Genomic DNA, 14,532 nt, shown 5'->3' with positions numbered 1-14,532 from the left:
ACTTCAACGGCAAAACACATACACACACACACACACACACATACACACACACATGGACAGCAACACAAACGCAGGAACAGCAATGCACACACATGAACAGTAACACAGACGCATTAACAGCAAAACACACACGTCCACACATTGGCGCAGGGCATATATGTGAAACAGAACAGATAATGAGTGCAGATAATGGTGTGTGAGTGTGATGCAGCGTGTGGGCTGACATGAGACTCAAATTAGGGTATCAAATAATCTATGGCTTGCAGAGACCCGGCCAATTAGAATCAAAGACTGATTCTCGCCAACCAATCAGAATTCCCCATAGTGATGGGATCAGGCTTATATGTTAAATATATTAGTTTAGCTTACGTTCAGTCCCGCACCTAAGACAAATTATGGACAAGATGGTTATTTTATATACTTTACTACTATATATTTTATTTTTTTATATAATATTTTCTAAATTGACATCATCCGTTCTCTTTTGGGAAAAGAGAATGTTTAACACATTACTTATAGGAAGAGGGAGGGAGGGAGAGAGAGAGGGAACAGAGTGGCCCAACTCTATATGAAGTCTTCTAGTCAGGTCATGATATAAACGGCTGGCGATAACACAAGAGACACAACTAAAAAGTTGAAATTAATTTAGGTTCAGCTAACGTCAAGAATCAAGTCACAATCTCTACAAAACCGTAACATACCATAACAGTGTAGAGTTTTTATTGAGGCTGTACATAACAAAGAGTGTTTTTTGCTGACACAACGATGTGCGTGGGAGGTTGAACTAGTCATCATGTAGTGACAGTGATTTAGCAACATTTCGAACAAATAATCTGCATAAATTACCAGATAGACTCCCTGCTAACGTTCTTGATAGCGATGTTCTTTCAGATCAGTCAATGAGGTTTGATCTGAGTTTGAGTCAGGCTTTGTTGTAATCTGTTGTCCTTTAACAAACCAAAGTACACTCGCCTTACCTTATCCCTCACAATCTCAGCAAGACTTCAACTGTTTGACTTGAAATAAACACTGAGCAGGACATTATCCATAGTTTACAGACCCCAAATATTTGCAGCTATCAAATACTGACATTATCCTCAACATTGTATTGTTGACCAATAGAATGCAGCGGTAGAACGAACATGCCCGTTTTCGTTTCGGGTTTCATTGAACTTCCAAGTCTAAAGCTTAACAAAACATCCTTAACCCAAGCTTCTCTACTCGTCTCTCCAACCTCGTCTCCACACCGACCTGCGACCTCAACCCCCGACCCCCACCCCCTCACCACACACCACACACCCACACCCACACCCTGTCCCACCAGGAGATGAACGAGGACCACAGCACACCCAAGAAGGAGAAGCAGGAGCGCCTGTCCAAGCACAAGGAGAACATGCAGCACTCGCAGGCGGAGGAGGAGGCTCTGCTCCTGGGCCAGCAGAGGGTCTTCTACGAGAGGAACTGCCGCACGTTCAAGCGCAAGGTCATGCATAAGAGGCACGACTTTGAGCAGGAGCAGATCCGCGAGGTGGGGGGGGGCCGGCGTCTCACACAATAATGATGTTTTGTCACGAGACATGGATGAATGGATGGATGGATGAATGGACAGTGGAGCAGTTAACTTGTGAATTCCACTGCAGCCAAATAGAAGTTGGCAAAAACAAATTGAAGTTTTTCTCACAGTTTGCTGCATGCCATATTTTAAGGTGTTTACTTGGGTAAAGAGGAATGTAAGCATATTAGCGAATAAGCAAGGCGCCAACGCAGTAATCTGCAAATCTCCTTGTGTGAAATACAAGGAAATTTAACAAAAGGGTTCTGTTGCGCAATCGGCCTGAACTTTTAATGAGGTTTTCGGCAATATCCCTAAAGCTTTGCATCGGTATCTGATAGTTATTGGGAATATATATAATATATTATAATTTAGTATATGTGATTTTTTTTTATCAATTGACTTTATAAATATCAGTAATTGCATGCTGTTTAGATACAATTCATTGGTGGGGGTCAATATGGGCGCTGCATGCAAATATAAGACACAAAAGTTGGTAAGGAAATGCTAATATAGACAAAATTTGCAGATGTACAAAAAGAATTATAGGAAATGAAAAGTAGAAAAAACAATAATATTTATGAATGCCATGTCATTTATAGCACCATTACGTTGCTGTCCTTTCCTCCATCCTGATCAGCGTTGCCTCCTCGCCCCTCCATTCAGGAGCTCAACAAGAAGAAGACCCAGAAGGAGATGGAGCACGCCATGCTGATCCGCCACGACGAGTCCACCCAGGAGCTGGAGCAGCGGCAGCTCAAGACCCTGCAGAAGCTGCGCATGGACCTGATCCGGCTACAGCACCAGACTGAGCTGGAGAACCAGATAGAGTACAACAACCGGCGGGAACGCGAGCTCCACCGTAAGCACGTGCTGGAGCTCCGGCAGCAGCCCAAGAACCTCAAGGTGAGTGGGCCTCGCGCCGGTCCGACCGCAGCCTGAACACCGGGCCTCCAGCAGGGTCTGACGCTGGTCTTGGAGACCGTGGATCTGGATGCTTGGAAGACAGCACTGCTTAGGGAACTTAACTGCAATGTTTACATGGATCATTGCGACCTTCTGTCCTTTTTGATGACGCGTCACAAATATGAGACAGGATAGAGGGAGACACTGGACACTGAAGGGCTGTAATAAAGTAGCTTGTTGTGTCAATGGATGATCCAACGTTGATTCAACTCTACTTTTTGAGTAGTACATGGAGCATACTTAATTAACCAACATGTGTATTACACTAGCTAACATGTGTTAGCTAAAACCCTAACTAGTATAACACTTATTAACAACAACTAGAGTACAACACTAGCTAACATGATTATACCACTAACTATTTAATTCAGCTTGTTTCCATTATCCTCATGATCTTTGAAACGTTGAACCCCTCTGATTCGCCCCCTCCAGTCCCTGGAGTTGCAGATCAAGAAGCAGTTCCAGGACACGTGCAAGGTGCAGACCAAGCAGTACAAGGCGCTGCGCCACCACCAGATGGAGGTCACTCCCAAGTCGGAGCACAAGGCCGTGCTGAAGGCCCTGAAGGAGGAGCAGACGCGCAAGCTGGCCATCCTGGCCGAGCAGTACGAGCAGAGCATCAACGAGATGATGGCCTCGCAGGCGGTGAGCTGGCCCAGGGTGGTGGCGGGGCTGGGTTGGTGGTGTCTGGGTTGTGGTGGCGGTGGGGGCCTTTTTTATGGAGTGGTTGATGAAAATATGAACATGGCGCTAAACAAAGAAACAACATCATTGTTTCATCACTGTGTGTATATCAGTTAGATTATTATTATTTCTTCTGTAAAAAAGTCTCTGGGCAAAATTTTATTTTAGAAATGAGTGAAAGGGGTTCCAATTGTTGCTCAATCTTGGTTTGTTTTTGGTTTCTTGTGTGTCTTCTCTTTCTCTATGTCCATCTATATTTCTCTATCCCTCTCTCTCTCTCTCTCTCCCATTCTCTTTCTCTCTCTCTCCACCTCTCCTCCATCTCTCTCGCTTTCTCTCTGCTCCCCTTTCCCGCCATTTCTTCTCCCCCTCCCTTGGTCCTCCATCTTGTCCGTCCCAACTCTTCCACTGGGCTTCCCTTATCATTCTCCTTGGCCTTCTCCGCTCTCTCTCTCTCCATCCCTCCATCTCTCTGTGCGTTGTGCGTTGTGCGTTGTGCGTGTGGTTTGGCCGGTTGGGCCCACTCCAGCTGCGACTGGACGAGGCCCAGGAAGCGGAGTGCCAGGCTCTGAGGCAGCAGCTGCAGCAGGAGATGGAGCTGCTCAACGCCTACCAGAGCAAGATCAAGATGCAGACGGAGGCGCAGCACGACCGCGAGCAGCAGAAGCTGGAGCAGAAGGTGTCGCTGCGCCGCGCTCACCTGGAACAAAAGGTGAGCGTCTGGAGGGCGGGGGCGGGGGCAGGGGGCTAGTGGGCTGGACCAGGGGATGGGAGGCAGGTATGAATGGGAGAGGGGAGGGAGGGAGAGAGACATGGAGGGGTGGGATGGGTGGATGGGAGGGAGAGTGGGTGGAAGGATGGAGGTACGTTTTTACCAAAAGCATTCAGATCCAGGTAATTAAGGAGAAGGTAGGGGTCAGGGGGCATCTTTCTCAAGGATGCCTACACATTCACTGAGAACATCTGTCCACGTGATCGAACTCACAACCTTTCGTTGGGAGTTTAATACTTTGTAGCCACTTGTCTCCTACCCCCTAGGTCAGTGGTTCTGACCTAGGGGGTGCTATTGTACCCCCTCTAAGATATCTTAGTAGTACCCCCTTCACCGACACATACAATTTTTGGGAGAAGGAAAAAAATAAAATTAACATAAATGTGCGTTCTATTTGGCAGTGTAAACATGAAAATTAAAAGGGTGCAAATACTATCGTAATAATACAATTTAGTGAGAAACATGGGCCTTTGCTTCATGCTACTGTTAGCTAATTTCTCCCGACATAAGAAGCACAAAGCCAGTGGTGGGTCAGAGCATGTAGAGGGGAATCCCATTAATGTATATTCCTCCTGAAATTTAGGACATTGTGGTGTTTCTGGAAGCGCTTTCTTTTTCACAGATTCTCCTTCTGCCTTGTTTTCAGGTATATCTTTCAACCATATTTTTCTCGATTTTCTATTGTCTAGCTTTAATAATTAAAACTTGCTCTGGGTGAGAAAAATATATGGTTAGCTTTTATTTATTTTTTCTTAATTTCTGATTACCCCTTGCAGTACTCCAAAGTACCCATAGGGGTAGTGTACCCCCATTTTAGACACATACACACAGTTCGCTTGCCGCAGGTGGTGGTGAGACTGGCATGCTTTCTTCGTCGGAGAGCAGATGTCATTTGTATGTGTACATCTTATCTAATCCTCATTGGACAGCTAATGTTCACAGTACATTTATATGACATCCATGTGCGCATGTGTGGGGACCATGCCCTAGTTAATGACACACTCATTAAGTGATGACTTTATCATGTACATAAACCGCCTGAGATGTGATTGGGTACATATATGAATACAATGTAATGTGTATGATTGTGGTCTCATTTCATCAGTAGTCAGCTTCTTAAAACTGAGGTGAGATTAAATGTCCACAACGAAATAGAAAGTAATTCTGTTTAAATGTAATGTACCATCGTGGTAAAGATCCTTGTGTCCCATTTGTATTGATAAATGATCTCATGATCTATTATCAAATCATATTCTTATTGTAGGCGTACTTGTTGTGTAACGTTGGTCTCTTATACAACTATGTGCGCACATTAAACACTTGCCAGGACACATCCTACTTTAGCCATCATTTAGTCATCTTCCCTTCGAAACAATAACACGTAATGTGATGATTAGGTTTCAACAAGAGTTGCTTTCTGAGTCAAAGACGTCATCGCTGCGGTAGTAGAAAGAAGACAACAAAGAGAAGAAGCCCAAGCCGTTCAGGAGTCCAATTGACCCGGTGGTGCCGTCTCAAACTGCGGGGTGTTGTCGCCACCTGCTGGCTGCGTTGGGCTCTGCGCCCTGAGATAAGGATGATGTCATGCTTCTAGAAGCAGTATTCCTCCGTTCTTGGTCAGAGAAGGTGGTGGAGTTTTCTGGGCATGCTCAGTCGTTCTCTAAGATTACCGTATTGCGTTTCATGTTCCTTTGTCTGCACCTGGAGAGTGCTTCGATGACGTCAGGGTTGTTGCCTTCAGGAAGTGTGTAAACTCCATCAGACAGGTGCATGGTAGGGCATAGATAACGTATCATGATGGTTCTCTCCCCACCCGAGTGTGTTGTTAACTACACAAGACAGGCAGGGTTTAGGGCATAGATAACATATGAACATGATGGTTCTCTTCCCACCAGAGTGTGTTGTAAACCACCCCAGACAGGCAGGGGTTAGGGGCGTAGATGACGTCATAACATGATGGTCCCCCCCCCCCAGATTGAAGAGGAGCTGGTTTCCCTTCAGAAGGAGCGGACCGACCGCATCAAGCACCTGCTGGAGCGCCAGGAGCGGGAGGGGGACAGCTTCGACATGGAGAGCCTGCGGCTGGGTTTCGGGAACCTGGGGGCCCTGGAGTACCCCAAAGACGACTACAGATGAGGCCGACGTCCGCCACACACCCGCCCCCCAACCCTCCTCCGACGCATCGTCCAGCCCGGCGGGACGCTTTGTCCTGAAGACGTCCACGCCACGCGCCTCTAGGAACAGCCGGGGGCTCGGCCCCGCCGGGTCTGCGAGAGGCGACCACAGATTCTAGAGCCCGAAAGCGCGCACACGCACACACACACACACACACACACACACACACACACACACACACACACACACACACACACACACACACCTGTATGCCCCCTTGCGGCGAATACATGATGACAACCTAATGCTGGATGAAATATTGTAGTTGTCATGTCTTTTGTAAAATGGAGAATGATAACATTGTAGGTGTTCTTTGTTTCTTGTGCGATGAAAACACTTCCACAGCTGGAGGGAGGGCTGAAGGAGATGCTGGCTTGTTGAGCAGTGACTCTTGTAAGGGTAACATTATTTGGTTTGTCTCAATCAGTACAAAGAAAGAAGAGGCAAGAGCACACACATTAACACAACCCTGATCTCAAGCAATGACCAATCGTACTGCAAACAGTTTGGAGCTGCTTCAAATGCTTTTTTTTTGGTATTTAGTCGTCACAATTTTTTTATATAACGTTTGAATAATTTGATACAAGTAAAATTGTCTGTGAGTCGGTAGATTTTTACTAAATATGATTTTCTTTTGAGTGGATTACTGATTACTGGCTGCGGCACTGAGGGGTTGGGTCTATGCTACTTCTCCGTGTTTCTTTGTAGTTTCACTGAACTGGCCGCCAATGTGAGTCATATTACACGTGAACTCCAACTCCCAGCAGGCACAAGGGCTTCAGGGGGGGTTGGGGGGGGGGGGGGGGGGGGGGAGCGAGGGGACATGTATTTTGTGTATAGAAGGATTTATCGAGAGCTTTTACTTATTTTCGTAATGTATTTTAAATGTTACGCAAATCCGATTTTTAAAGATTTCTTTTTCTCCTCTCACATTCCTGTATATTAATTGATGTCAAGTAATCTGTTGATGGGATTTTAATTTGAAAATTCAGTGAAATCTTTTTATTTCATTCTTGCTTTAACCCCAATTCAAGCGGTGTATTTTCTTATACGCCCAACCAGTATGATGCTTTATTAATGCATGCACTTTAATTTCATTTCCAGGTTAAAGGAAAGCATGACTGTCAGGAGATTTTAATTATATTTGTAAATAAAGTGCTCATCTCACCGATAGTTGGGTTTTCTTTGTGGATTATGATTTAAATCCAGAGAACTGGAAGAAAACGGGACCCTTATCCCATCCCAATACACGGACAACCAGTCCAACACCACTTGTAGGTTGGTTTGCTTTGGATGTCTCCCTCTAGCGGTTAAACACGTGCTACTGCATGTATAAACCGACTTCCTCCGGTACCTGCTGATTAAGCGTTGATGCAACACACCTGTCCTTTACTTATTGAAAGTGAGTTAAAGGGGCGTTCACTGATGCAGCCCTGCACACAACCTGAAAGCGTTATTTTAAGAACAGGAAAAACTAGCCATTGGTTAGAGAATTTACTGTTAGTCAAGAGACTTCGGGCTTCCTCTACAAAATCAGTAGTGCATATGGTATGCACTATTATTAAATAATATTTGTTATATTGACTTTAACCCTGGGTTTCCATTAAAATACAAACGGTACTATTAGTTAATTCACATCTAGTCTATGATAATTAACAACTGCCCAAAAAGGAAGTCACCATGGTAGTGCTGAAACAAAGTTTATTGCGAACCGCGTGTTTAACAGTGGAAATTAGTAAACAAGAAACAAGGCATTCGACTAGGGCGTTGTCCTCGGGAGGGGACATTGTTGTTCCACTGCTTGATGGGATGGGGGTTCTCCTAGTGAACCCCTAGTGCTGGATGTTGCATATTCGTGTCGCTGGCCAGGCTCCAGGCTACTTCCCTGCAAGCTGTTCATAGAGCTTGGGCACGTAGTCGTCCCAGGCAGCCTGGTAGCAACTGCCCGCCACGGGGGCCGCGAGACCGTACTTCTGCCTGAAGCTCTGCAGCCGGAACTTTCCACGGTTGTCTCCGCATCGGTTGGTCAGCGCCGGCTCCGTGCAGGAGAGAGGGCCGGACTGCTCGTAGACCAGCCAGAGGTACCTGTGGAGGCCTGGTGGTGGTGGTGGGTGGATGGGTGGCAGGGGAGAAATACCGGGGTAATGTGAGTGGACCGCTGCGGTGTCATTGGTGTAAATGACCGAACATGTGGCCGTGCTAACGTATCTGCTGTCAATAGACTTACCTCATGGTAAACACTTTACTTTTGAAATAGACTTTCTATTTAGGAGTATATAAGCAGTATTGAATTTAAATTGCTGCTTATAAGCAAGCAAGATCATCTAAATTCAACAGATGGACATGTGTGTTGAATGGGTTGACAAAAGGCCTAAATATTCAATGGGCTGTGAACATACAGCTCTGTGTGTTCCTACCTGTGCCTTTGGGCGGGCCAGAGCCCACGTAGTCAGACATGACGCAGCCGCTGGACACGTCGTTCCCCTTCATGTTAACCACCAGGAAGTGGTGCCACTCCCTGTGGGGAAGATGGAGACAGTATCGATTAGAAGCAGTGGCATGTCCAAATTCTCAGGCTGGCCTATAGGAGTCCAGGCCACATACATTTTTCTTCTTTATTTTGCAGATTTATTATGGGTGGCAGTGCCAGTCACATTTTTGTAGCTAGTGTCCAGGGTGTTTTATGTCAGAGAGCTTATGTCAATTATGCTTACATTGTGTTTCACGTTGGCTATTTATTCTACTCCAATCCACAACGTCCCCACGAATGCATTTGTTTTTTTATTGTCCTGTCACCTGAACTTCGGATCACTTCTGCTAGGAGCGTCTGGGTCGGTCAGGGCCAGAGTGTATAGCTTGCTGGCATCACATCCTTCCCATGCAATTGAAGTCGGTCGGTTCTGCACCTTTACGTCAACCAGGAGCCAAACAAAACAACGATATTGATGCGTTATGATGTGGGAAAATCGAGGAAGCTTCTGCAGCTTCTCTAATCACTAATGGCATGGGCCACTGACAGCATAGCATACCCCAGCTTCTCATTCTGACTTAATGCACGTTGTTTACACAGAAGCATAGGTTCAATTCCACATGGATTTTTGAGCCCAGGCAGCATGCTAGCTTCGCAAGCTAATGACAACAAACCTGGGTTGGCGTAAGCACTTTTCCCAACTCATCTATTTCAATCGAGCCGTATTTAACCACCAGGATCTGTCCAGGCGTGTCCTCCACTTCGGTCAATGCCAGGGGCCCGGTCCACTCACTTAGATCGACAGGCATTTTTAACCAAGTTCAGTTCCTAAATTGAGCACACTTCTGTTCTGTCAGTCAGAACCAGTAGTGCCTATGTCATCCACAAGAGGGCGCCGTGCAGGCGTGCAGTCAGCAAAGTGCATATAAATCAATCATCGTCACGTTGATTTATATGTGCGGTTTGTTTTTACAACCTTGAGGCGATATATTCTACCTTCGCAAAATGAGAAAAGTAATGAATCTAGTAAATTACATGAATGATTGCAGTTCACTCTGGCCAACTTGACAATTGACAGCAAAGAGAAAAGTAGGCAGGGCAGAGAGGGAGCCCTACTGTACCTTTAAACAGGTGAAACCAGGGTGTGGTTTGGTATCACAAAGTTTCCGGAATAACGTGCTTCGGTAAATAACTAATGGAGAACTGTAGACAGCACCACCGACATGTAAAATGTGCGAATGTGTGTATGTAGTATAGCCTGGTGTGGCGGTTTTATTTGATAATGGGCATACGACGAATGCAACTTGTGTATTGAGTATAGAGCGCTAGTAGACCTGTCCGACAGGCTGGAAGAGCGACTCTTTGTTTAATACTCTCGATATGTAGGGAAGCGATCATGAGGGTTGTTATCGCTGCGGTTTTCCTTCAACTTATTTTGTATGTTTCGGGTGAGTGTCAAACTCTGATTTGAGACAATTGGCCTGTATATTATATGCTCAACTCGTATATAATAACACACATCCTAACTGCATTTCTCCATCTCTCCGATTTCAGGTGAACACACCAACGGTGAGTCTCTTGCAATTGTTGGACGGTGCCTTATCCTGCACAATGGAAGTATCGCTGTCAACGGACTTATTCCGGTTAATGGTAGCTACCTGTGCAAGGCCACGTCTCAAGACAACCCAACTCAGGCAAGTGTTGAACTGCATGTTATTGGTAAGTACCCCCCCCCCCCCCCATCTCTCACACACACACACACACACACACACACACACACACACACACACACACACACACACACACACACACACACACACACACACACACACACACACACACACACACACACACACACACTTCCTGTCCCAGTCTCAACCGTGCACACAGGCCAGCCAGCCCCATGCAATGTGCACACACACGCTTTGTTTGCATTGAACATGAGTCAATCTTAATACATTCTAACAGTGCTGAGAAGACAGCCGCTCCGTCCAACGCCCTTCAGTGAGGAGGGCTCCCTGGCTGGGGTGTGTGTCATCTTGGAGAACGGAAGTATTTCTCTGCATGGGGTTTTCCTGGATGGTGTGGGGAGCTACAGCTGCCTCACCACCTCCCCAAACAACATGATCCAAACTGTTTCTTTACAGGTTCTTGGTAAGTCTGTGTGTTTTTGTCTGATAATATTCATGGCATTTCCTTCCTTGTACTGTGACTTTGTCTATAGTTAATTGGTTGTCATATATTGCCATGATGGCATGATTATCTCGAAATGATTCAAGGGTTAGGGCTAGGTAACATTTATGACCTAACATATTTCTTGAGTCTTGGATCATAAATGGTGTTAGATTCTACCTAAAGCAATAGAAAGATGCAGTAAACATCTGAAACTCTCCCCTGGTTTCAAGGTGCCGAGGAAAGGTTGTCCGTGTCCATTGTTCCCACGTTCCCTCTCCCCAACGGCACGCTGGTGGCGTACCGCGGCCTCAACGTGTCCTTCAACTGCTCCAGCTCATCCGCCCCGCCCTCTCGGACTCTGTCCTGGGGCCACTGGGGGGCCGGCCCCAGCAATGCAACGCTGGCGTCAGGCCGTGGGGCTTGGCTGGGCCTCCGCATCCCGGACATCCAGCCAGGTGACCAGGGGGAGTACTGGTGTGAATCCCGGAGCAACCTGACCTCCCGCAGAACCAACTGCAGCACCAAGCTCCTCGTCTACTGTGAGTGGGTTAGACGTTCACAAAGTCACAGAGGTTCTAAAACAGCGCTCCTTAATGTACCTAAACAAAGAGCTTGGACACCCACTATTTCGTATAGAAGTTGACCTTAGTAGCAACAATGGGCAAAATCACAGAAAATGACGTGAAAATCTATTTAGAGATTTATATCCTATTTGTTGAATTTCTCTTAATTCTCTTGTGCTGCACATTGTTAGACATCTGCACAGTGTTAGACCTCATGATGACCTTCCTCTGTGCAACAGATGGATGTTCTAGCGGTTTGCTTAGGTACATGAGGCTTTGTTAAGCAATTAGTTTGTTAGGCGTTTATAACCTCCCCAATGTGGGCTCCCTAATGGGACTTGTGTTGTTGTTTTGGTGCTGACTAGACGCCCCGGCGCAGCACCCTGACTGTATGTGGGAGCTGGGCCCGGACCCCTCTGAGGTCCAGTTCAACTGCACCTGGCCTGGGGCGTACCCCACGCCCATGCTACGCTGGGTGGAGATCCACGACGGGCCGGACACCCAGGCCAAAGACCACCTCTACGTCTCCGACCAGGCCGACAGCCTGGTGGTCAGCCTGAACAGGACCGGGCTGTTCAACGGCCAGACACTAAAGTGCATCGCAGAGCACCCCACACTACAGCAGGAAGAACACAAGTCCTGTCTCCTGAATCTCAGTGAGTTGGCGGGCTTGAGTTGTTTTGTTTTTGTTATTGCAGTACGGTTTGATTTCACACAACAAGGTGGTCTTGCAGCCAAATGTTCCACTAAAATACTACGAGGATTTCTCCAGGCAAGAAAATGCAAAAGATGTGATCGTGAGATGAACGTAATGGATCCTGTTGGTTATGTTGTGTACAACTAGATCAAATTACCTCAAACCTCCTCTTTGGGTTTATATCCTATCCTAAATCGGCCCTGTTATCTTCGAGAAGACCTCTTTATTGGGACTTTTTTAAATATTTGGTAGCAACGCTGACAAAACCTGCACATGTTTTCCTGCCTGACTTGGAACAAAGGTTAAGATCAGCATGTATCCTTTTCATTCGAAAAGGATATGTTTTCTTCTTTTGCAACCGTGTTCAACTCTCCTGACCTCCCACGGGTTCTAGTCCTGCCTTCCTTCCTCATTTTCAGAGCTTCCGTACCCTGAGGGGAACCCACTGGTCACGGCCCTGGAGAAGACTAACGTGACTCTGATCTGCACGGAGGACATCTCCGTCCCACCCGCCGACACCACCTGGAGGAGGGGGGTGGAGCAGGTGGAGATCAAGCCCGGCTCCAAGTACTCGGTGGTCGGGTCAGGCCCAGAACTCCGCCTGACCATCTACAACTTGAGCAAGGAGGATGAGGGCATCTACTTCTGCCGAAGCGAGAACCCCCTGGCCGTCCGCGAGCTGGAGGTCTACCTGACCGTGAAGGGTGTGTGTGTGTGTGTTCTTCAAATCCATTGTATTATCATGCGTTTTACACTCTCATGCGTTTTAAACTCTTGAAATTAAACATGTTTTAATAGGATATAGTTCCTTTCATCACTGGTTTGAAATTCCAAATTCCCTCTTTTTTGATGCTTCTATAAATACTTGTTCTCCTATGTTTTTTGATTATTAAATATTTGGGGGAGTCCTATGGAAATAAACCTTTTGCCTTTTGAATGGGACTAGAGCAGAGATGAAGCGGAAGCCGTTGTGCTTGTATCCAGCGGGATCGCATTCTGGAACGGAGCGCGGGCATGCAGGAGTCAGGGGGCGGGGCCTCCTCTGGAATGCGGATCAACCTGCCGCCTCGCCCAGGTCCAACTTCACACCGTCTCATGTGATCTCTGCGTTCAATTGTCTCCGCAGCCTCATCCACCTACACCGGGGCCATTATCGGCCTCTTCATCGCACTGCTCGTCGTCGGCACCGGTGTCATCACGGCTAAACTGGTGTACTGCAGTTCCGACCGGATCTGTCTTGGTATGTGACACACACACACACACACTGACTGACTGACTGACTGACTGACTCCCTGTACATTGTATAACATGTTCACTATTGAAACCCCCCACCCTGATCTCAATGTCCTTTTTTTTTTTTTTCAGGAAATGGCTTTGGGTGAGTTTGCCACTATTCGACTTGCGGTGCCACACCTCACAATAAATCAGAGTTCATCATTATAATTTTAAAGCTTCAATTTGTAGTCCACTTAGGGGCTGCACCTTCAGACATGTCTGTTGGTTTTTCCCCAGGAGGATGGAGGAAGACAGGGGAGACGTCATAAGTCTGGTGGACTCTGAGGAAGAGGTCTTCGAGCAGACAGTTCCTCGACTCCCCCCTGTGACAAACGGGCATCACACCACCCACGCTGAGATACACCCCGTTCCTGTTGGTGCGTACCCATAGCTCTCCTCCATACATCTCTGTCCTAGAGGTGGTATTCATGGCATGAAATCCATTAAAATGTTAAAGGAAAATAATTGCTGAAAGAAATACATTGCGTAATGGAAAATGAACTTTTACATTGTCAAAGGTGACGGCGAGGATATAGACTCCACTGAGATGAGTGCCCAGCAGAGGGAAAACATTGTAGAAATTGAAGATCCTCTACAGTTAATAAAGTTCTAAGACTGGCCGTTTTTTTATATCGCATTTTTTTTTGGATACATTAACTCTTTATGTGACTGTGAACAGAGAAACTGTACAAAAAGTATTTTTATTTTTTTTTACCTTTTCTTGTGATTTGTGTGAGTGTATTAATTATTGGTACGGTGGGTTGGTTAATGTCTTCAAATTGTATTATTATTTTTTCAGGTTAAAATTTGATCTTTTTTATTTTTCTGACATCACTCTGACTCTCTAGTAAATAATACTATCAAGTGATATAATATGAATGGTGGGTACTTCCCACTAGGTTAGCTACATTGTACTGTTGCGCCGTCTTTGTGTCTCTGACTGTCCGTCAAGTTGTATCATATTCAAGACTTCCAATGTTCTTTTAATTCAATAGTTCTTCTGCTGGAGTCCTGTTTATTCACATTATATGTCCTACTGTCAGAACCTAGACACTTGCGGAGCTCTGTGCTCTACAGCGCACCTTTCCTAGAGCTATGTGTAGGCTAATTATGTCAGACGTCAAAATCGATCATTAATTTAGCCATTCAAATTCATCAAACAATAAAATACATCCTGATCGTTTCCGACTTGGTCTAATTATT

The 14,532-nt window shown here is 46.1% G+C and overlaps 3 protein-coding genes across 4 annotated transcripts in view; 2 read left to right on the top strand and 1 right to left on the bottom strand.

Annotated features, from left to right (window-relative positions):
• The window catches only part of taok3a (TAO kinase 3a), a 57,392-nt gene extending 50,465 nt beyond the window's left edge, over positions 1 to 6,927 (top strand). For both annotated transcript variants that reach the window (XM_056592851.1, XM_056592850.1), the window contains exons 19-23: positions 1,325 to 1,528; positions 2,219 to 2,458; positions 2,951 to 3,163; positions 3,732 to 3,914; positions 5,949 to 6,927. In XM_056592851.1, coding sequence (XP_056448826.1) covers positions 1,325 to 1,528; positions 2,219 to 2,458; positions 2,951 to 3,163; positions 3,732 to 3,914; positions 5,949 to 6,110 — 1,002 coding nt within the window. In that variant the 3' untranslated portion in view covers positions 6,111 to 6,927. The remainder of the gene's footprint in view (positions 1 to 1,324; positions 1,529 to 2,218; positions 2,459 to 2,950; positions 3,164 to 3,731; positions 3,915 to 5,948) is intronic.
• Positions 6,928 to 7,804: 877 nt separating this feature from the next.
• On the bottom strand, positions 7,805 to 9,438 carry pebp1 (phosphatidylethanolamine binding protein 1). Its single transcript, XM_056591879.1, has 4 exons — positions 9,294 to 9,438; positions 8,946 to 9,055; positions 8,567 to 8,667; positions 7,805 to 8,244 (listed from the first exon to the last, which is right to left on the bottom strand). The coding sequence occupies exons 1-4, from the start codon at positions 9,426 to 9,428 to the stop codon at positions 8,027 to 8,029; spliced, it is 564 nt and encodes a 187-aa protein (XP_056447854.1). The 5' UTR covers positions 9,429 to 9,438; the 3' UTR covers positions 7,805 to 8,026.
• On the top strand, positions 8,758 to 14,526 carry vsig10 (V-set and immunoglobulin domain containing 10). The gene is made up of 10 exons (XM_056591875.1): positions 8,758 to 10,067; positions 10,174 to 10,338; positions 10,588 to 10,773; positions 11,025 to 11,333; positions 11,723 to 12,013; positions 12,474 to 12,758; positions 13,181 to 13,294; positions 13,420 to 13,432; positions 13,567 to 13,706; positions 13,848 to 14,526. The coding sequence occupies exons 1-10, from the start codon at positions 10,016 to 10,018 to the stop codon at positions 13,940 to 13,942; spliced, it is 1,650 nt and encodes a 549-aa protein (XP_056447850.1). The 5' UTR covers positions 8,758 to 10,015; the 3' UTR covers positions 13,943 to 14,526.
• Positions 14,527 to 14,532: the final 6 nt, after the last annotated feature.

The sequence above is a fragment of the Gadus chalcogrammus genome, chromosome 6 (genome assembly GCF_026213295.1).
Source record: "Gadus chalcogrammus isolate NIFS_2021 chromosome 6, NIFS_Gcha_1.0, whole genome shotgun sequence".
NCBI lineage: Eukaryota > Metazoa > Chordata > Actinopteri > Gadiformes > Gadidae > Gadus > Gadus chalcogrammus.
This window is presented reverse-complemented; position numbering and strand designations above follow the sequence as displayed.

Bases quoted from the DNA above. Each gene is read 5' to 3' on its own strand.
- vsig10 (XM_056591875.1), top strand. From the start codon at position 10,016: ATGAGGGTTGTTATCGCTGCGGTTTTCCTTCAACTTATTTTGTATGTT. The intron at 12,014-12,473 runs GTGAGTTGGCGG...CCTCATTTTCAG, and splicing joins GTCCTGTCTCCTGAATCTCA to AGCTTCCGTACCCTGAGGGG. The intron at 13,707-13,847 runs GTGCGTACCCAT...ACATTGTCAAAG, and splicing joins GATACACCCCGTTCCTGTTG to GTGACGGCGAGGATATAGAC.
- pebp1 (XM_056591879.1), bottom strand. From the start codon at position 9,428: ATGCCTGTCGATCTAAGTGAGTGGACCGGGCCCCTGGCATTGACCGAA. The intron at 8,668-8,945 runs GTGACAGGACAA...TCTTCCCCACAG, and splicing joins AGAAGTGATCCGAAGTTCAG to GGAGTGGCACCACTTCCTGG. The intron at 8,245-8,566 runs GTAGGAACACAC...CACCACCACCAG, and splicing joins TGGCCCGCCCAAAGGCACAG to GCCTCCACAGGTACCTCTGG.